Source organism: Ornithodoros turicata, chromosome 3 (assembly GCF_037126465.1).
Source record: "Ornithodoros turicata isolate Travis chromosome 3, ASM3712646v1, whole genome shotgun sequence".
NCBI classification, from domain to species: Eukaryota; Metazoa; Arthropoda; class Arachnida; order Ixodida; family Argasidae; genus Ornithodoros; species Ornithodoros turicata.
The window spans coordinates 101,800,774-101,823,828 of NC_088203.1; the positions used below are offsets into that span (position 1 = coordinate 101,800,774).

General features: G+C 44.2%; 1 protein-coding gene across 7 annotated transcripts in view; it reads left to right on the forward strand.

Annotated features, from left to right (window-relative positions):
• The window catches only part of LOC135389010 (cell adhesion molecule 4-like), a 596,648-nt gene that overhangs the window by 530,819 nt on the left and 42,774 nt on the right, over nucleotides 1-23,055 (forward strand). For all 7 annotated transcript variants that reach the window (XM_064618918.1, XM_064618920.1, XM_064618919.1 and 4 more), the window contains one exon: nucleotides 8,871-9,100. In XM_064618918.1, coding sequence (XP_064474988.1) covers nucleotides 9,011-9,100 — 90 coding nt within the window. In that variant the 5' untranslated portion in view covers nucleotides 8,871-9,010. The remainder of the gene's footprint in view (nucleotides 1-8,870; nucleotides 9,101-23,055) is intronic.

Consider the following 23,055-nt stretch of genomic DNA (forward strand, 5'->3'; position numbering starts at 1 on the left):
CTTAGTCGCAAAATTAACCAAATTGTATGCGCCCCAGCGCTTAATCCTTGTGCCGGCTACCGAGAACGTTGTCTACTATACTTTCCAACATGCGAACACTTCAGCTGACCTTCCCCACTACAACCAGTAATGGAAGGGAGACGGATATCGTGACAACCGACCTCTCTAGCCACAAATAGAAAGGGAGAAAACGCAACTATCACGAAACGCGAGCACAAATACACAGATAAACAAAGAGAAAGGGCTCCCAGAGTGAAGGGTACAGATAAGGAAATAGCAGAAGCGGTGGACGTGAAGGGCGTTGAGATGTAATTAGGTACGGACCGTCGGCGGGTAACAGCTGGCACCAATGGCCATGGCCTGCCCTCATTAAGGCCCTAAGGGCGCGCGACACTCTGTGTGCCCGGATGAAGGTTCAGCCACAACAGCTATTGGTGGCGGATCTTGACCTCAGTGGAGGCTTTATTTTCGTAGCTTACTAATAAGGAAGGGTATTACGGCTCGGAAGCTCGCTTGAATTGCATACGTCTGGCTCTGACCCAAAGCATTAACGCCGCATTGCATATGTCAGCTCCAAGAGATGCAAGCCTTGAGCTGGTCGAATTTTTGCTGCCGAAGATTCGGGAAACGATTGGGTGATGTTACGCGCTGTAGAATTCTTTTTCTTATGAATAGGTTGCAGAGTTCTCGGTGTAATACTTTGGCATCGTTGGCAGACGTGTACACCCGCTGCCTTCGAACCCAGCATCTTCTATTAATCTATTAATGTGCTCCTTAGGTAGGCATAATTAGCCTCCAACCAGACCACAATGCCGGCCTCAACCGTAGGGAAAACCCCAACTTGTCAATGACTGCTTATTCTACTGAACCTGCCTGTGCGATATAGGAATAACTATTGGCAGTGCAGCAGCTTTTAATAATGTGACGGTAAAATATGTGAAATAATGAAAAAATAATGTGACGGCCAGCTAAACCACGTAGCAAACTTACTTGACATAACCTAGTGGTATTTATTTGGGAACCAGTTTTTTTCGTCGTAACCACGTATGCAAAATTGCATGTGAACAGTTGTACTTGCATAATCACGTTAATACGGACATTAATAATTTGTGCGATATTGCGTATATACCGTATTTTCTGGTCTATAACGCGCGCGATCTACAGTAAAGTGTCCCGAAGAGGTATAGGTCCTGCGCCTTATCTAACGGTGCGCGTTATACACGAAAATATTTTCCTGCAGAGTTCTTTTTCATGTCGGTGACGTACAAATTCTAGCCTCTTCCAGAGTGTGCTGTGGTTTTCTCCCATATCTCTTAGGGTCAGTTGACAAAACCGGCGAAAGGGTCACTGAACTTTATAAAAGGTTAATGATGCTGCTTAAGGATGCTATTCAGCAGTCAATAATCTTGCATTCATTTCGCAAGAATGGCGTGATTGAGAAGGGAGAGGAGAGAAAGCAGAGAGGAGACTGAAGTACACCATAAAAGCGACGCTGTTGCATCAGATTTTAACGGACTTGACTAAATGCATATATGATACACCGCTTTGGTTTATTGTGTATACTGGTGACAGTACAGAGGCTTGTAGCACCATTTTGGTGCGCGTTATACATCGAACATTTTTTCAAATTCAGACCGTTATACACCGGAAAATACGGTAGTTATTATTGCGGTATTTTTTTACTTCTGTTTTAAGGTCCTTGTAATATTCTGTTATATTTGTGCTTTGTTTTCCCCCCTTCGTTATGCAGTAGCTTTAGCGTACTAACAATAAATAAAGCTTACTCCTGTAGGATATCATATTTATTTATTTATTTATTTATTTATGATACCCTCAGGGCTTTGAGCATTACAGAGGGGAGGGGCGTATGTAACAATAAGTTCAAATATAAGAGGATGCATACAGAAGACACAAAACAATGAAAAATTAGACAAAAAAAAAGGGAAAAAAAATAATCACTATGTGGCGTTCAGATGATCACAAAGAGCATTCTTAAATAATGAAGGGGCAGTAATGGATGAAATAGAGCCGGGAAGGCGGTTCCACTCGAGGGAGGTTTTGGGCAGAAATGACTGAAAGTATACGTTAGTAGTGCAAAAGGGAATGCCAACCTTCTGTGCATTGTCCAGCCGTGAAGAGATATGTGACGGACAAGAAATTACAGAGTGTCGGAGGATATCGTTATGATAAAAAATTTTGTGAAATAGACAAAGACGAGTAACATTGCGTCGAACTGAGAGATGAGATAGGTTAAGACTAGCTTTCATGGAGGTAACACTGGCTGTCCTGGCATAATTACCGAGAATGAACCGTGCTGCGCGGTTTTGTACACTTTCCACTTGAGCAATGAGTGTCGCCTGTCCCGGGTCCCACACAGAAGCAGCATATTCGAGCTTCGGAAGCACGAGGGTTCGGTATAACATGAGTTTTAGATTTAGTGGACCAAGGCTGTAATTACGGCGGATGTACCCTAGAGTGCGTGTGGCGTTTTTGGTTATATACTCGATGTGTGGTTTCCAGGATAGGTTAGAAGATATGAAAATGCCAAGATATTTATATGTAAAAACACGTTCCAATGCAGTGTTATTAATCATGTATGTATGACAAGGTTCGTTGTTGCGGCATATCTCTGAGATGTTCCCGCGACATTATTCCTGTAGCCTAGCAAAGCATTCAGCTAACCGGTCACAGGAAGTGTCTGCGCGCGATGTGATTTATGGACCTAACGACCAACAGGACTTGAATTAACTAGATGACCCATAGGGCTATTACAAGGATGTTGCCTCACCAGCGCATGATACTGTCTCGCGAACATTTGCACCCACTATCTTGACCATTGAGTAAATTAGCCGAGTGCGATATGCGTGCACTCACAGCGGTGCATTACCATCCGAACGAGTGCTCCGGCTGACTTGACCGAATTTCGTATTCGTGATTCGCAAGTTAGCAGGGCCATTACTGTGTTTAGTGGAGGCACTTTGTAGGAAATGGTATGGGGATTCTCTGCGTCGTTTGGTTATCGGAGTGCCCGTGTGGGGGCGGATCTTGCATGACATTCTGAAACTGTCTGTCGATATGCATGTTCATTTTCCGACAATACGCGCTCCGTTTTTCCCTTTTTGTATGGACTTTGCGTTTACTACAATATTCGTCAGTTGGGCACATCTTAAAGGGGACGTAAACAGGTATACAAGGTGCGCATTTCTCTGATTTATATTATTGCAACTTAGGCAGTGAAAGCTCCTTGCAATTACTGGCGCGCAAGTCCAAAAGACGCTTGCATACGGCTGAAATATTCACTTGCACTCTTTCGCTTTTTAGCTCCGCCCCTGCGCTCCAACTTTACGTCATTTTGACGTGGCGTTTTCCTCACCAATTACGAACAAGGGCTCCACGTATGATTTTATATCAATTGCGGAAATTGACAAGATTAATGTGAGTCGTCTTCGATTTAAAATTTAAACAGTTACAACTATTCCATTCGGACCAGAACTTTCGTGAAAAACGACCCAACGCCGTCCCGAAACCAGCAAACCCAGCCATGAAAAAAGAAGGAAGCTCTCGCACCTGATTGATTGATTTTTAAAAGAAAAAAATTGAGATGTTAGTCTCGAGCCACTCGGGACTGGCTACTCCAGGACGCGGACCTGAAAATATGGCAAAATATGCACTTTTCATTCACTTTCATGCGAAATATGCCACAAGGTGCAAAACATGCGTTTATATGCACCATAGAACCCTTCTGATCGGTCCCCAACCAAGACCAAAAATGTTTTTTCATGGTCCAGATGCGGAACCCTAGCGAGGAAAAAACATGCATTTGCATGAAAATCCGGGCTCTGCTAATCAACATAACATAAGAACAAATTTACTGTGACCTTTCGACGCCCCGTTTTGATATAAAAACAAGCCCCGGATAGCTTATACCCTCTCATGATGATGCCCGCATGGGTGTCGTACCGTCACGGTAAATTTGTTCTTACGTTACGTTAAGCCAGTGTATATCGCAATCCTTCATACTTGTTGCTGCGCACTTTAATGGCTAATGACGAACTAATGCCTCGAGTCTCATATAAAATCTAACATTCTTCTAAGGGAAGAAGCGTAAGTCTAGGGCCAAATAGAAGCTGACAGCTTTCCTTTACGTATCCAGGAACGTACACCTCAACAGAAGACGCAGTGAAATGTTTCCACGTCACAAGGAAAGTCTTTCTGCCAACGACGTAATTTCAAGGAGGCTTCCTAACCATTCCACTATATCCAGATGCTTCTTTCGAAAATCCTCGCTGTAACTCTTCGAGGAGTTTCGCTTCAAACGAAGCCGTGTCACCTCATAAAAGTGCTTTCCGATGCAACTTTCGACGCGGGCACGCTTTCGACTGTTCTTGAAATCCCATTCCTGGCATCTTCCTTTTTTGTTTTCGATCTTTCAACACCGTCTCGGCTCCACCTCGTCTTCCCTCTGCCCCACTTGTGGAGTGCACGGCGACCTCAGCCACGTCATCCTGGCTTGTGGGCAATACCACCACGAGCGTGCCCTAATGGAACTCTCTATGCGACGCATTGACAAGCGGCCGTTCAACCTAGCGAAGATCCTCGGTCCGTGGTCGAACGCTGCCCTCCAGACGCAGGGCCTTCGTCTTCTGGCGGAGTACTTGTGCTCCACCGGTCTGGCGACGGCTCTTTGAAAGCCCCATCATCATCCCTTCATCCTCCCCCAACGCGAAATAGGGCAGTGTACCGCCTCAGCGGCGGTGAATCGCCCACCCCATCACCATCCAATGTATGTGTGTGTGTGTTCGATCTTACTTTCTGGTCATCATCCTCGTTCTACTTTTTCCACGTTATTTTTTTCATGAAATTTGTTTGGGAAACCGGCACGTGGCACGAAATTAACTAATGTTTCGTAAAAACCTGTGAATTCTGGGAAGTACGATGAAACTTGAAGGGGGCAGCAGATAGTATGGGTGCGTTCGAAGTTTTCGATGGGAGTAAACAAACTCTTTTTGTTCAGATCTGTTCGTTTAGTATTAGAGGAGGAGTGAACAGTGCACGTTGTCACACGACAAGCTGGTTTTGACAGTGTCCAAAACTTTACTTCGGACTATTCGTGCGAGGCTTCGAAATTTAACTAAAATATAGGTTTTCAGCTCCACGATGATCATCAAGTCGTTTGCATCTTGTAATGGGTGTAAGTTATGTGTGGTGACTTCGAGAATTCAATTTAGGCAGGTTAGAACATAGTCGTAGACGTTGCTGTAGCGCTGGGTACGGTGCGTTTCAGATATTCGTTACGATATTCATTTGTACGCGGAGCAGGAAGCACAAACCTCAGCCACTGGCCCGTGTGCATAACACAACATCAGCAGACTTTACAAGCTCCTGGAAGCAAACCGATATTAGTATGCAGTCCAGAGCGCTCAGTGCGACAAACTTTGTTGTACATGTCTCATTTCTCATGCAGGTTTATGCGTGGCATTTACACAGTTTTCTTTATACTTTTCTGCCTCGCATAAAGTGATTAACTGCGTGGGGCTTTGCGTGACATTGCGAGAATAATCGCTTCTGTGCACGGAAGCCAAACATGGACAGGGGCGATTTTTCACTTGTGTACAAACAACTTGTGTGTATTCATTTAAAGCCAGAGCACAGTGGGAGCCTGCAGTTTGAGGGCCAATCACATGCCCTGATTCTGAATATCATCACGTGGGTTCGCTCATTTTGTAGTGCGCTGAATAAACTTATTTTGTCTTAGCTGTATACTGACGTTTCTTGACTTTATTTTGTGACGCTAGATTATTTTTTAAATCGCTCACCATTGGTCGAATGATACGCGAGCGTTCTATGCCTGTTATCATAGTTGTCTCGCGACGTAACGCTGCGAATTATCCGCTATCGGTTCTATGCCTGGTAGAGTCCAGACACCGCTAAGGGAAGCGTGTATGGAAAGTGTCTGTGTTATGACTCTGATTGTAAAATTTTCAGACATGCCTGTTTTCTCAAACGCTTTGTTACGTTTCAGAAATTAATTTCATTTTAAACAAAACTTTTTATGGCCTACCGAGCACACTGGGCCGGTTATGTACCGAAGAAGATAAACAAAATAGCGTTCCTAATACCCGATATATTAACTCTTGAACGTAAGGCGGATGTCAACATTGTTTTCGTTACAAGTACGATTAAAATAAAAACGTGCAGAAATTTCTATCGTCTTTATCGGCTAGCCTTCGACAACCACTGAACAAAAGCCCTTTCCCCTTTCTCCAACCGATTTTGCCTCCTTTCCGACTATCCTTATTCCCCTTTCCCGCATTCTTCATTCCCCATTTCCCTGAAACGCGACCTGCAATCTCCCCAATCTCCCTGTACCTCAACCTCCCCTATACTTCTCGCCAAGGTTTCATAACGACAACGTTCTATTACAACAACACACGGCTCCACACACACACTATATGCCTGGAAACCACGGCGCAAATGTTGCCAATTGCAAACGATGAGACAGGGAAACTCATTTCATTTTCCTTTTTCTTCTCCTCGTTTATCCCTTCCTGCAACCGTTGCGCTGCGCAGATGATCTTTTCGTTCGGAAGAATCGAAACAGCCGAGCGGTGTCATTATCACATAAAGCGATGGCCGCATTCGTATGTCCTCCATATGCGATGCGCTTTTAAAGATGGTTGCTCACGATATGAGCGAAAGCGCCTTTCCAAAGCACGTTCACCAGAGCGCTGATACCACCAGGTGTACGCGTATGGGTGGGCATTACGGCCTCATTAACTAGTTGGTTGCTCAGTGCCAGGTGTTTGTGAATGGACGATATATCGCCTTTAATGGTAGCTCCGTTTCCAAATGGGTGGATCAGTACAGGATGGAGGAGGAGAGAGCAGGAAGTATTTAGAGATCAGGGGGAAAGGTGGTTAAGAAACTCCTCGGAGCGTTTTTGAATACGAAATGTTTGAGAGAGATTGCGGTGATATTGGATGATTGCTGTCTCTGGGGCAGGGTTCTTATTTGAGTGTGCTCAATGATATCATTGTTATAATTACACATGTGAACGTTATGAGTTAAGTTTTACATGATAACTACTTTAACAAAAATAGTCATAACCATTATTTATAAGAATGAAGCCAATGACGCTGGCGGGAAGAGGTAGTTATCAAGCTTTCTTAACTCTTGCATGTTTCTGATTAGAAGCGGTGTAACAGCGTATGCATATTACGTATACATACATACATATACAATGCAGCGTTATCCAAAAAGTGTGACGTCTTCCGTGACGTCTAAGAAGCACGGGTGACCTCCAAGATCATTTTGAAGATTAGGTGCTGCTGGTACGAATCTTGCCAGCGGCTGTCCTCTCGAACGCTTTCCCCGGGTTTCCGGGCAGGCCTTGCAAACGTCAGCACAATTGCTAGTTACCTAGCTACCACAATTGCTACCAAAATTGGTACCAATTGCTACCACAATTGCTACCAACCTGTAAACCCGGGAATTGACGCGTGAATTGATGCGACTGGTGTCGCGGTGCGGAATTCTAGAAGGTATCCGGGGTATATTTTTGGTACACTTAAAGCAGAGCTTCACCGCTTTACACATTCTGCGTCAACCATTGCGCCGAATGTTACAATTATGGCTTCTGATTCGGTGCCTACGCCTTTTCGTGACAACTAACGTAACCGCATATGCGTCACAAGGAAGGGGGGGGGGGGTAATGTCAGGGTCGGCCGGCCGTCTCGCAGCACATCTCGAAGGATGTGCTCGATTGTTTCAGGTTGTTGACAGTGACCACAGCAGGCGTCACCCCTAGAGCCGATCTTGGATAGTTGAGAGTTGGTGAACGCAGAACCAGAGCGTAGCTTATGGATCATGGTCTGTATGCCTCGAAGAAGGTTTTTCATGGGAAGAAGGGGGGGATGATGGTCTATGATGCCTTGTATCGCATGGTGGAGCAGGACAACAAGCTGCTGAACGGCAATTTGCCTGTTCGTGTCGTCCGGAGTTGGTAAACAACGGCTGCTGCTCAGGTGTGCCGAGGACGCTAGGCTGATCTGCCCTTGCGTTGCCGCCGATACCGACGTGGGACGTGATGCATTGGAAGACGATATCTCCTCCGGTTTGTTTATGCTGAGCGCACGATCTTCTGATGCTTCGCGCTAAGATGTTGTCACACATGGGGTTCATCACGTCCCATAGGGCGCTTCTCGAGTCTGTGAGTAGGACTGCCCTGGCGAACCCTCACACCAGCTGCGTGCAGGAGAGCCCGGCGCCACAGAAAGACTTATGCCTCCCGTTTTCAACAATGCTTGCACGCGTTACGAGCTAACGAGGAGCGGGGCACTCGTTGAGAAGGGCAGGTGATAAAACACGTGCACAGCACTCTTCGCGCGGTACGTGAAGGGCGTTGTATACGTCACGCGTAACGTGTCACGTGCCCATCTTTTTGAATTTCCAGCTACTCGTTAGCTCGTAACGACCGTAACGACGATGAAGCGATTAAGCGCCAGGGGAGAGAGAATCATTCATCATTCGGGATGATGGTTGGCCAGGAGCGTGCTATGCGGTGAAGTTCGTTTTAGAGCGTATTGCAGTTTCTGTGACAACGCCTCTGTCGTAGCGTTCCTAATATGAGCTGTTGGCCACCCTGTCGGTACCCATCCAGTAGTACTAGGCAGTAATTAAGAACTGAATAGTTAAATTCGGATCTATTCATGTTAATCGCGCGATGTTAATAACCACCCGACGTTCTAGAAGACAATATCACGTGACACAGCGAGAATGATTATCTCACTTAACATACTGTATCAGATAAATACTGTATGACTGTACTCTATCATACTGTATCACTACTATAACGATCCTTTCTCTTTCAGCATGGGCAAAAGGCACAAAACCGCAGTACCCTGCAGCAGTACCTCCACGGTTAGTGCGCACTACGGGTACCCACGCAGCAGGCGCCATCCCCCCTAGCCACCTCGTCCGGGACTTGAGCCCGTCTGAGTATGAGAACCTCATGAAGAGTCCCCACGTCCGAAACGTCACCACCCAGTTGGGTGAGACCATCTACCTACATTGCCTCGTCGATCAAGTTGCCGACCGTATGGTGAGGATTATTTGCCACCTGTGTAAAGCATGCACTGTGTAAACCATGTTCCACGAATGTTCCTTGTCACGTGCTGATATGGCTTGATTGCATGATGTGTGTAACGCTAACCAGTTCGAAAGCACGTTTGAGCAGCACCCGTGTGTTCACCAATCTAGAAACCATGGGATACGTTTTAAAGTATATTCGATTCATGTAAACACGTGGACTGTTCAGAGGGAACGAATAATCCGATACAAAATTTTCTACTTTCCCATTCGGAGAGCTGAGCTTTTAATACGCAGGTACTGACTGAAACAAGAGTCCACGAAAATAATTTAACTTGGAAACGACATCGAACTTTAGAACCTGCACAGTTAACTATAGAGATGCATGTAAATCAATAATAATCATAAGTGTGCACCAAATAATCGGTAAACAAAAACTGAGGCGTTTCGCTTTAATCTTGGACAAGCCTGATAAGAAAATACTTTCGCTCTATAAGATTACGTGATGTATTATACATATATGTATTACGTAGATATGTTATACATAGAGAATGATTATTACACAGCCTTCACAATTTCTGAGTTAAGTGCATCAGCTACGAGCTCTTAAAGCCCTCATCTCCTTCTTAGCAGCGACAGGGCTCCTGCGTGAACTCTGAACATTCACCTTCATCATCTCTCGCCATCTTCTCCCCCTCAAGCAATGGTATAGTGTGGTGCCTCAGCGGCGAAACATCCCACCACATCATCACGACTTATTTGTTGTTGTTGTTGAGTTAAGACAACAGCAACACAAACATACTGATGGTGATAAATGGTGAAATTGCCTATACCTCCATGTATTTGTTCTTCCAACTCAACTCATTTCATTACGTGAATGGCTAATGCTTTCTAAAAATCGTTTTTTTTTTAAATTGCCAGTTCTCAAGCAAACTTAGTAACTCTGTACCAATACACCACCTCGTTCGTGACTCCAAAGCTTCGTCACAGCTTCTGTTGTATCGACACTACACGTATCTGCAACACGAAAAAGTCTCTTGTGGCGGATTTGGAACACGCCTCGGAACGGCGTCGGGCAGCTACTCACACGCAAAGCCCATGCAGGCATGTGTTCAACACATTGCTCAAATACTTGGTTGCTACCGCGTGTATTTTTTTCGGAAAGACGTCTCTCCCCTTTGAGGGTGCCCCCTTTCTCCGGGCGTGCCTTCTTTTTTTTTTTTTGTCTTTCTTTTTTACTTTCTCCTACCATGGCGACCTCTTGGCGACACGGTCAAAGTGCAAGAGATTCTCAACTCATTTAATAGGGGACGTTTAAGGAAAAAAAAAAAAGCTTCCTATATTGCTTAGCTCGCGAATGTAACGAGTTTTTGTAAGGGGAACAAACCGACATCATTAGAAGCATATTTCTGTGTGTGCCGCTGTGATTAGACGGATACGACCCGTTACAAATGCACGTCATATGTCGCTCAGGTTTTACTTTCTTCTTTTTTTTCCTTTTTTTTATTACAGACGTGTAATATGAGGCTTGGGTCTTCTTGACGTCTCTCATATAAGACCGGATTAAGGATTTGAAAGTACGTCGTTTTTTTTTTTTTTTTGTTGTTGTTGTTGTTGTACATTCTGCTCAGTTGTGTTTATTTATTTCAAGTGCCACTAACAGAAATAACCCTCTGGGTGGTGCACTAGTAACATTGGAAACGATAACAGCATTAAACGCACATATTACGGCATAAACATGAACTGAAATGTTATACACACGTTGAGAATCTCGTGCGACACGTCAGGAGCCTGTACATCCAGAGGCCACCGCAAGTTCCACTCAAAATGCAAAGGCTAAAAAGTGTTAACGCTGCTGTCGGAGAAAGTTCCATGAAACACACGCTGTATACGAGTAACATCACTTGAATTGTAACAGACAGGGAGGTAGAAGCGTACGAAAGAACGCGTTAGTCTACGACGTTCATCGAAGCAGAATACTTATTTCAGCACAGTCAATTGTGCCACGAATAGCCTGGTACAAAACTAGGAAATCACGCGTCGCCCTTGCCATTGGTAATGTGGCCGTATTTACCCTGTCAAGCAAGCTAAGGCAGTTATAGAAATAAATGCGACGAAAGTACCTACCATACAAAATGGCAGTGAACCAGCTTCTGCACTCGCTCTGTACGTGAAACCTGAGTTAAAGTCAACGAGTTCCGCAACAACAACAACAACAACAAAAAATAAGTAATGATAATGTAGTGGGATGTTTCGCCGCTGAAGCAGCACCCTGTCCCATTGCTTGAGTTCCGCAACAAAGAAGCGAACTCCAATCTTTTGCGACGTGTACACCCCGATAACTTAGGTGGGGTTGAAAAAAAATCTGAGGTCAAATGAGATATAAAACCGAGAACATGCAGTGCCGCGTGCCGCACTACCGGTAAGGCAGCGTATACCCACATGTGGTGGAGATGTGCGCAACCGCCTGCCGCTTGCCGCGCGTTTGCAATGCCGCCCCAGCTATACTGCCTCCGCCTGCGGCTCTCCACAGCGAGAGCTTCTGAGACCGTGTCCGACAAGATGGCGAACGACAGCGAAGTCGAGCTATTGTTTGTAGTGAACGTTTCCATTCTCACATCTGAGCTTTTGCGAAATCAACGTCGCAGACTCAAGAAACGCAGGCTTTGGGTTCACTCGCTGCGGCGAATGCGCATTCTTTTCTTGTGAACAATGTTTCTTATGTGAACAATGTGTTATGTGAACAATGTTTCTTTCTCAAGCTTTCAACTTCCTGACACTAGTCAATATCTAACATTTTATTTACCTGTACTCCCAAATTTTACTCCAGTGTTGGCCCAAAAAGCATATTTATTTAATGCAACGCTCTGTAATCAGCAATGACATTTTATTTCCTTCATCAGTTCTCCGGTTGAAAAACGTGAGCATCACTGCGACAAACCTTCCAGTCTCAACGAAGCCGTCAATGCTTTCCGTGCGGGAGGCCGGAAGAAAACGAGAACGCACGCTACTTCCGTTTACTTCCTGATTGGCCGAGCATCTGCGGATGCCGCTAAAAATCGTGCACTGCGCGATCCCCAAAAAGCGGAAAGCGGAGGTGGCTTTTCCCGCCCAGCGGCAAGAGTTTACTGCGCCGCGTTCGCGTTTCCGCACAGATTCTTCGCATGTGGGTACGCGGCCTAACGGAAGCATGCTGCAGAAAATGGAACGCGCTGTCGATCATCACACCCGGATCACGAATGACGTCCATCCGTTCAATAACAACATTGTGAAGTAAATAGTTAAAGAGCAGCAGGCCCCGATTCGCCTGTAGGTATAAGTACAGTATACAGTTGTACAGTATACAGTTCGCAGGTATAAGTACAACAATGTTCACTTGTAGAATAGCTCTGACCAGAGTTCCCCAACAGATGCTTTAACGCTGGCAGCAGTTAAAGGGCATCTTATCATGATTCATGCGAGAAGTTTGTGTTGTACTTTAGAACAAATTATGTCTGATCACTGTCGGGCAGATGTCCTTCGAATTTAAATAAAAACAAAGACAAAAAAGCGAAGAAATATCGAGACACATCACTAGAAAACATCCGTGTTGTAGTCATATAACTTATCCAACGTATCAGCGATTTCTGGTCGTTTGAAACTCTCTTTCTTTGCAAGGCCACAGAGCAGCAAAAAGTTGCAGGAAGACCTATATAACGCTAAAAACAAGTAGCCGAAATCTCCATTTTATTTTTCCTTATATAATCAATCAATCAAGAAACCTTGTGCAATTTCTCGCGATAAAAATTCAACAGGAGCGCAAAAGAGGAACAAAAACGGCTTCTTCTTCTTATTTTGTTACAGGGGACAATATGCGGAAAGGCAATACATGCACCTACTAGCAACATCAGGGCACGCGTCAAAAAACTTTTTTGATATAATTCCAGCGAGGTACTATCATATGCACTTATGCACTGCAACAGGGCTCGCGCAGAACCTTCCCGAAAAGGCAATAAGAGGACGAGATGACGGGCGTTCACGAATATTCAGAACTTGCACATATACCTCCGAGCTCCTATACAGCGTGTAGCACGTCTGCCATTTCTTTCCTCGTATTAATGTACTTTAATATATCTATCAGACTTTTTGTACTCAGTCATGCGTCATTTCAAGCTCATCTTATCCCGTCCTCCACTTCCTATATACATACTTCGCTTCTTTTTATTTTTTTTTTATTTCCACGTTTTCATTTATAAGGCCTAAAGTCGTCCGAGGCTACAACGCCAGTTTCAATCCTTGCGAGATTATATGAAATCTATTCGCTGCCAAGAATACTTTTTTATGCGCCTCAGAATGATACTTTCTGCGTTTCTTTCTGTTGGTGTGCGTCCAGCCCGATATTTATATAGGCGCTGGGTGGGGGAAGAATCATATTTATGTTACTCCAGAGATCGTAAAATAGGATTTCCAAGTCGGAGAAAATCTGATCGGCCCGGGTGGCTTCTTACTGTTGTCTTAGCTTCCCGCTTTGAAATATAGGGAAAATAGGAATTGGCAATGATAACATTGGATGGGGGGAGATATTTATTCGGGAGATAGATGTGCACTAGATAGATGTGATTGAGGGACGAAGACAAATGGGTTTGACGTGAGTTTTCGGGAAAGCAGAACGTGGAGAGATGTGCCTGACGGAATTGATGCGTAGCGGTCGTAAATGCTAAGGGGAAAAAAAGGCACGAGAATGGCGCATATTTCTCTTGCGTGGGGACGGATGCATGTGTTATGACATTCGTAGCGGCATGGACGTAAGGAAGTTATGGGAGGAAATTCTTCGCGGCGCGCTCTAAGATGATAACGTTGTGTTCAGGAGCGTAGGTTTTCATGTATGTGATATTGTAAAGCGTCGTAGCATTGCGTGACGTTCAGTTTAACACGCTTTCCCGTCTAACATCTTCACACTATGGGGATGGTAAGGCGCGCTTTCAGAAACCTGTGACAAAATTCGTTATCGTATTCTGCCCTTTGAAACGTATCTTCCAATCTACGATCGACGTTCTCCGGCCCATATAAGTTTATCACTTCGTTCTAATTCCTTCCCTTTCGTCATTTCTGATACACGCTTTTATTTGTCGTACTGTTACGTTTGCCCTTCCTCTTCCCTTCTTTTGTTTCCCTTACATTATTCCCTTCTCTATTCTTATCCTTTTTGTTCGCGCCTCCGTCGTTTCTCCTCGCATCTTTCTTATTAACCCAATTTTCCGCTCACCCTTTATCCCCTCTCCTTCTCCGTCACCTCAGTACACGTTTTTTTTTTTTTTTTTTCACTTCCTCACTTCCAGTTCATCACCGCCGTCGCCTCCCAGTCCCCTCCTTTTACTAACATAACCTCCCTTCATCAAAGACCTTGTCTTCAACTTACCTCCCCACGTTTTTCTTTGTCTTCACGTCGCACCTACTGCACACCACATTACCAGAAACAACGGAGAAACCCACAGAAACAAATAAAAGCAGCGTAGAATACTAAACTTAAACCATCCTCCAACACCATCTCTTCCAAAAAGACAAGACAGGTCGGTTAGAAAATTGGATGTACTCTCCCTCCCCGTTCGCTACCTCCTCTCCTCCTCAATTCCCACAACAGACAAGTCTGCTTCTCTACTTTCCTCGGCAATTTCGCCATTTTTTTCTTTACTCTCTCGTCTCCCTTCTTTTTTGTTCTGATGGCGTCTTCGATAATCGATGGCTAGTGGAGCGTGTCAAAGTTGCTTCTTCTTCCAACTTTCATCATGATCTGACGAGAGTGGAACCGTCGCTGTGTCAGCAGATACGAAACCAGCGAAAGCAGATTGGTTTTTGCCTCATATCTGGCCCGTTATTTCGCTGCAGCCGAGTCGTTTGTCTTCGCCAGTTGACGCGCAACGACGTAAGTAGCTTAGGATAAAAGCTTTGCTGCTCCTGCGGTTTTCTCAAGTCGACGCTCGCGCGACTGGATACCAGTACATCTCTCTGTGCTCCCTTCGCCATTATTCGCAGATCACGTCTGTAGTTTTTAAGTGCCGATCTTGATGGCTTCGAATGAGTTAAAAATAATTGAGAGAACTTTGTTGCGTAGTTGTGTATGATGTACTGGCCTCGCTGATTCAGTTGTTAACGTGGCTGCGTACTGACCCCTTGCAGCCTACGTGACATTGTATAAGTTGCTTTTGCACGTTATCTTGCGGGGGCGGTTTTCATACCGGGTGCTCTAAAGAATCTTTTGGTGGGCAAAATTAATCCTCGGGCCGACTACCGTCGCGTCGCTCATTCTCATTGTCGCCTCACGATAACTCTCACTTATCACGTTTTGTGCGCCAGCCATAGTTACTATGTTTCTTTATTAATGTTAGTCGCTTATTAAATTTATAATAACACGAATTCAATGCAATTTCATGAAATTGTCATTGTCATTGTCGCCTCACCATGACTTTCACTTATCACCTTTTATGCGCCAGCCATGGTTACTATGTTCATTTATTAATGTTAGTAGCGTATTAAAGTTATAACAACACAAATGCAATGTAATTTCATTATAATGTTAATAATGACATTGTCATTGTCATTGTCGCCTCACGATAACTCTCACTTATCAGCTTTTGTGCGCCAGCCATGGTTACTATGTTAATTTATTAATGTTAGTAGCTTATTAAAGTCATAATAACACGAATTCAATGTAATTTCATTATAATGTTAATAATGAAATTGTTATGTTGCAGACAGTATATCAAACATCGTGCACAATTGCGAATGTAGCCTCCGACCGATAATTAGATCGTGTCGATAGTCCAGCCAAGAGAGTCGGGTATGTCTACGTATATTTTATCTCAATCTGTCGACGTCGAAACGCCCCTCTCCACGCGCGCTCTCTAGCGACGAAGAGCCTCATCTTCGGCGCATCGTTTCAGAAGATCCGCTTTTAAGTAACTTTTGAACTTTACATACTTGTTTCCAGTAGCTTACTACACAATGCCGAGACGCAGTCACTGTGTATGGAGTACCTCGAATAAACGCAGCTCTCTTTAACATGTATTCGTAAACCCTATACGGCAAGACTCTTCTCAGATTCCTAGAAATTTGCTTTCATGTTCGACCTTGAACGAGAAAGCACAATACATAGAATCTGTTCTCTTCGCCGAAACATCATCCATTTTAGTCGACTCTGTCAAGTCCACAGCCGAGATACCATCATTCTCAATTTGGATGAGAAATGCACCTCTCCTCTCTGCGCCGGATGTACCGCTCCGAAGCTGCACGAATTTGAAGCTACCCTGCTTAACCTCGCCTCACGCTTTCAGGACTCTGATCCCCAGGGCTGAATTCTTTATTTGGTTATTAACTGACGTTCACGGGCGAGACATCCCACCCTATTCCCAAGCATGACGCACTTGTGTGACGTTTAAATCTGCGAGGATGAGAGTTAGTAGCCGCTCGGGCGCTGAGCATCTTAGTGGATTTTAAATTCGGAGGCTTGTGGAAAAGTAATGATAGTAATTTGGAGTAGATTTGCACGTGCGGCGAAGTAAAAGTAGTGTCTAAGCCGTAGCTTTAGGCGGATTTTTAACGACCAAGCGTCAAGGAGAGGCAACATTTCGAAGTGGAGTTTACTTTAGTTCGTTAGAGACTGCTTCAAACTTTGGGTTGCGTTTCTGTAAGGATTTGAGGTTTTATACACATGGCATAATTCATCCCTTATGGCTCTCAGTCCTCACGGACAGGTGTCTGAACCAGTGCGCAATGAGTTAGCTAGCAGGGCTGCGGGGACTCTCCCTGGAACATTTCATGGAACTAACCTCATCATCATAATCCACCTTCTCTGCTCGTCGAACAACAACAACAACAACAATAACTTGATTTTGAAGGTGAAGTGTGGAGAGTTTCATCGCCAGGGGCAGTATTCGACCCCGTTGCTCGTCGAAACTACTGTTGCTCCTGTAAAGCGTGCTTTGTCTGCAGCACACCAGAGCAGTGTGGCAAAACCGACTTCACAAGTAACATGTGTAGGTGAGCGTGTCTCATGTTCGAGGAAATCTGAATAATTTTTGTTCTTCGTCTCATCAGCTTTAAATAATCGCAAGAAACGCGGCGTCTCAACGTGACATCTCACTCACTGAGTTAGTCCCCGTAAATGAGGTATAAAAAATCACTCCCTTCAGAGACTTCGTTAGCGGCACTATAGCGCTAGTATCGTTAATGTGATTGCCAAATTCCTTCTGGCAATGGTACGGTATACACTTCATTAAACGCGTCGTCAGCCACTGAATAACAGATACGGGCTTTCGATCGCCGCATTACAATGGACAGGAAATGACCTTGGTAGCTCTCCTCATTCATGGGCCCGCGCCCAGAATGTATAATACACGGATGGTCGTTAATCAAGTCCGGATAGTTTGAACGCAACCTCCCTTGTCCAGCAGAATGGCCTTTTGAAGTTTAGGTTAACCCTTTTGGACGACGCTACGGGACACTGATTTAATTTACGGAACCACGGAAGATCCTTGGATCAATGTTTGGGCTAAACATTCAAAACGCGCACGCATTTTAAAGGACGACGAAAATACTCTACCGTCTGTACCGTATATTTGCCTATTAGCTGACAGAAGTGAGGTATGCATGTTGTCAGTTCTTTCTTGTGGTGTGAGACTTTAAGGAATAAGAGTTAGCGAAAAATATGCCCGTACTTATCGTAAACAAGCAACAATAAGGTTTCAGCATAAAGGTCTAGGTGGTGCACTGATGCTCTAGCATTTTGGTTTCTTAGTATACAGTATTGATGAATTGGAAAGGTGAATTCGTTCAATGCCGTTCATGTGACTTAAGAGAAAACATATCTTGCTTTGTTGCTCTCGATACAGTTCACATCAACGTGCTCTTCGTTGCGTCCTGGACCGAGTAGAAGTCTCGTCCATTAGACTTGAGGAGGACTGATGGGCGACTGACCCGTCGAGCTAAGGCGACCAGCGATCGGGGCATTTCTTATGGACATCGCGACATCCCTCTATGTCATTTCAGTGCAACATCGTTCTACAAACATCGCGAAAGCAAACAACAATTGCAAATAACGTAGTAGTAGATGAAGGACAATAACAACAGAAGCCTCACAACGCCGAGTTGCATACTTCAATTGAATAATGGCCATTGAAGAAAGCAGTTGAGGGCAGTTGTCTTCAACTGTCATTATTCAATTGAATCGCAAAGATATTCAATTTACGTCTCGAGCAAATACTGTTCTGTGTCAGATCTTAGACTGCTCCCGTACGCTCTCCTTACATTATTTAACTTGAATACCGGAATATTTCAGTACTTCAATTTCTTGTACTTGCATTACAAGGATGTTCCCTTGCCGCATCTAGTTTAAATCGATGTGAGAGGCGTATTCAGTTCGACAGGTTTCTCTCTCTGACTTCTTTTTGTTTTTATTCTCTCTCTTACTCTCTCTCTTAAAATATGCTAAAAAACGATAAAAACCGGGCTGTTTGGTCGTACATTTTAAACTGGGGTTCTTATCGCCTTTAAAATATGCAATTGATGGCGGGTTCCATGTTAAAAACGTGCACGCAAACAAAGATAGACAAACACGAATAGGCTCGAACTGGCAACTTTGCCAGTTGCCTGTTTGAGCCTGTGAATGTTTGACCGTCTTCGTGTTCGTTTTCTTTTGTGTGTGTTTGTGTGTGTGTGTGTTCGTGTTTAACATGGACTCCGACCAACTTATACAACTTTCTACATTATCATGATGGCGGTTTTACAGCTTTACTGCGTAGAATTTCGGAATAATCAGCATCACCGTCGCAATTCGACAACAAAATCATTTCTATTCCATGTTTTACCTCCGATAGCATCAACTGGCCGCGCACCCATTCAAGCACATTCGTAAGTTGGATATGGAGCCAGTGTATGACGTTCTATTTATTCATATTTTGTTCTTAGATATTCTACGCTAAGCTCTTTTTTTTTCTGTTTTTTACTTCCCCTTTCCACGAAGAAATACATTAACATTCGCAAGATCCCACTTACAGGACCAACGTCTATGTTCCAACGCCGTAGAATCTCAAAGATAATATGAAAACGAAACACTTTTTTTTTTTTTTTTTTTCATTCCCCAGCGGTCTGCTGACGTATCACTTTGCGGTTTCGCAGGCCCTTCAATTATTGGGCTCGATCATGCGGCTGACATTAAACGGAAAAGAAACTATGTATCACCGCGAAAGGGCAAATGTGAATGATAAATTGAAGACGCTCGTAATTAAGACGGCCAAGCATTCTTCGTGTTGATCCAGACGGCAAGTAATGAGTGTGAAAAGGGGGAGGGGGTGGGGTTAATGAACCATACACGTGTCCCGAACCGTGATGAAACCTTCCAGCGCAATTTCGCTGATTGGGTTATGTGGTCGAGAAAAATCTGCTTTCGTATCAGTTATGACTGCGCGGTATTGACGTTTGGAGAATTGTTGCATTCACGTTTTTTTTTTTTTTTAGCCGTTTCGCTTTCACGTCGTTTAGTCGGACAGGAATGAATATTCATTACAGAATATCGTAGCAGTAAAAAGATTAAAAGATACGCAGACGGATGACTGTAATGACGCTCTCGTATCTCTGGCATCTCACTCATGATCCCTGCTACAGGTCAAACAGTCGGCTCTTTTTTGCTGAGTAAATCCGGCTGTTTCGTTTACCACACCAGAGACTGAATTGCTCCCTTTAATCACCGAAGCGAAACTTAGGTATCTCAATGACAAAGCTCTCAACAAAAAAAAGAAGAAGAAGAAGAAGAGAACTGGAAAAGGAAAAACGAAAAGAACGAAGAAGAAGATAAGTAGGCGTATCACGGTGCTTCGAAATGTTGTTGTTGTTGTTGTTCGATGTTGAATATTCGAAATGTTCGAAATGTTGTTGTTGTTGTTCGATGTTGAATGTTCGAAATGTTCGAAATGTCGTCATTCCATTCCCCCGCTCATCTTTTATTCAGTCATTTCATTCATCTCATCCTCTCATCGCTTCACGTAATCGTCATTAACTGGGCCCTCATGTCACGATCCGTGGCCAATTGCCCCGTGCTATGCGCCACTGCGGAGAAAGACGAAGAAGAAGAAATGTTGTTCTTATAAGAGCGGGTGCTTTGTGGTGCATCGGAAGCTTAAGAGCCCATCTGATAGTGGTTACCAAACGAACTCCTAAAGTCTGTGCTGTTTACGGTTGCGCTTGCGTATTACGTCCGCTGATAGCGAATCATTGCATCGGGACCTCCTTCCGAATGGGATGAAGGTACACGTAAGACGCTGTACGCAGCCGTAAACGCAGTAATATGAATCAGCCTTAAGAGGTTCTTAGGTTCAACGTTGTTAACGTTCGTCTAAATACGGCGCTGGGTATTTTCTGGACTTTTTTTTCTTTCTTTTCGCATCCTGCGTTGTGTTAAACTGTATATGGTCTGCACACCTCATTCCTTTGCACTTGTACGGGTCATAAACCAGATTAAAATGAATCTTGAAAAGAAAAATTAAATCAAACAACAACAACAAAAATATATAAATCATGACTGTCAAACAGCTCCCGTGTCTCTGTGGTTACGACAACAAAGTGTCTCTCGCAGATATTGGGGCATAACCCGGTTTCGAATCCGCATCCCCGTCGGTGCTCTCTGTGGACACCTCGTGTGATTTCCTGATTTCCTGATGAGTCGACAGTGTTCCCGATGAAGTTAACGTCCGACACAATATCAACACTGAGCAGCATGGCGCCATATCGGCTGCTAAATAGTTCACTCACTAATCGTCATAATATTAGCACTATTCTTTCGAAGCGATGGCTTTATAGGAGGTTCGTGGTCTAATAGGGCCACCTGACGTGTGACGTGCCACCACCACGTGATCACCAGACTGTTTGCGTTATAGACTGAAACTGGTGTAAACGTAAACGCCACGGTAACAATACAAAAAAGAGAGAAATCAAACGATTTCGCTGGATATTACGAGGCTTTCAATAAAAATCTTAGCAGTTCAAAATTAGCAGCGACATCTACCGCCATTTAAACTCGTTTGGTACAATGCCCAAAGATGCAATGCCGATTTTTTTTTTCTTTACTGCGACCTTAGACCTGTACTTTTGCCTTCATCTTCATTTATATGTACACAAGTTCAATGTTTCACCCGTTATCAGTAACTACAGGCCATCATGAAATCTATTAATAATTAGGTGTAGATTTGCATATCCTCGTGAGATCAGAAATAAACACATGCGGTTTTGGCACATGTACCATGGGGTACTGGACGCCTAACAGCACTTTTACACACCGTGAACCTTATCCCCTCTACAGTACAATTGAAAACTTACGGGCAATAATGGTAAAAGTTGTATTATGGTTACATTGCACTTTTACTAATTGCTGGTCTGTGCGTCGAACGGTTCCAATACAACGAAGGAAAAGCCCACCCATATGATTTTACGCGTGACGTCGAACGAGCAACTGTTCGCGCTTGGCCGAAAGAAATGAGAGTATAATTGCCGGACCCTTTGCCGCATTTGGATCCACCGCAAGAATTACGGCGTTCATCCAACAAATGGGGGATGTGTGTACTTCCTCAACTGTGGCGAAGGTCATAAGGCCAAATATAATTAGTCATAACGCCATGTCCCGTGCAAGCAGAGGGTTGCGACTAGGCGGTTGCTGTTGAAATGGCACCGTTGAAAGCTGGAAACAAATGCGCCAACGTTTCTCGAAGGCTTCTGCTTCCTCTTTCCTTTGTCTTTTTTTCTCGTGGTGCGTCGACAAAGCGTTGTTCTCGCATCCTTGACGGCTAAAATGGCTCTGGAACGCGATGATGTTCTTCGAAGCATATCATAAAGTCTTACTGCTATGTTATTGAATCAATCACGGCACAGAGCTGCCGTCGTTAATGCTTAACGGCGTTGGCAGCGTAGCATCATATTGACCTGTAAGCTGTGGCTTTTAAACATACAGTACAAACTTTCTTCTTTATACATCCGTATTTCATGTTTAGTGAACCTCACGTACCTTTTCAACACAAAGAAATGTCATGGAACAGTCGACTTTATTGTCGCACCGTGGACTTCGGAACGACTTCCCAGGTAAATGTATTCACCGTTGGTACTGAAGTCACGTGAGGACGCCATATTAACTTTCCTGTCGTCCCTCTCAAGCCACTCACGTGTACGTACCTTTCATAGCGACAATTGCCTCGCGGTGTTAACGCTAGTTTTATATAAAACAAGTGAACGCGTCACGAATTTACAACATGAAAATTTTAGTTGGTGCAACGACAATGTCCTCTCGATGTTTAAAATCCTTCTCCGCTTCATCGGACCACTATACCAACAAGAGCGAAATAGCAGGCTTGCAAGTCGAATGTCTTACAACGTAAACGCGAAATCCCAGGCGCATTTTTAGATGGCAGCCTCACGAGCCCCCCCTATACGTCCACCCCTTGCACTGAGGCATGCACCTTTCAATTCTGCTCTTCATATTTCATGATCACATTCGAGAAATATGACCGAGACACGCTATAAATTTTTCCTCCTTTCGCAGAAGCCTGCTCGAACCCCCAAGAGATGTTAGGGCTGAACATCGCGACAAAACAGGCACGGTGTAAATGTAAATAAAACGCCCAACACCACCCTCCAAAAAAGTGGCGTTCTCAAAACGTCACTTTTATACCAGAAGTTTGTTGAAGTTATTGAGTTTCTTTTCGTCATTTTAGCTTTATGGTTGTTCTGTCGTCGAAGCCCGTCGCTTCACTTTGTATTTTGCGTTTGCTCCTCGCGGTCTCTGGAGACAGAGTTATTCAGCGATAAATTCATCGCTTACCTGAAGGGTTCAAGTTTGAAGCTTACTATCCACATTCACGTTGGTTGCTTCGAATTTGTCTCTTGTTCTAAGCTTTTCTCGCGAAATTGGCAGGTGGCTACAGCGAAGGCCATCGCTTTTTCTCTCTCTCT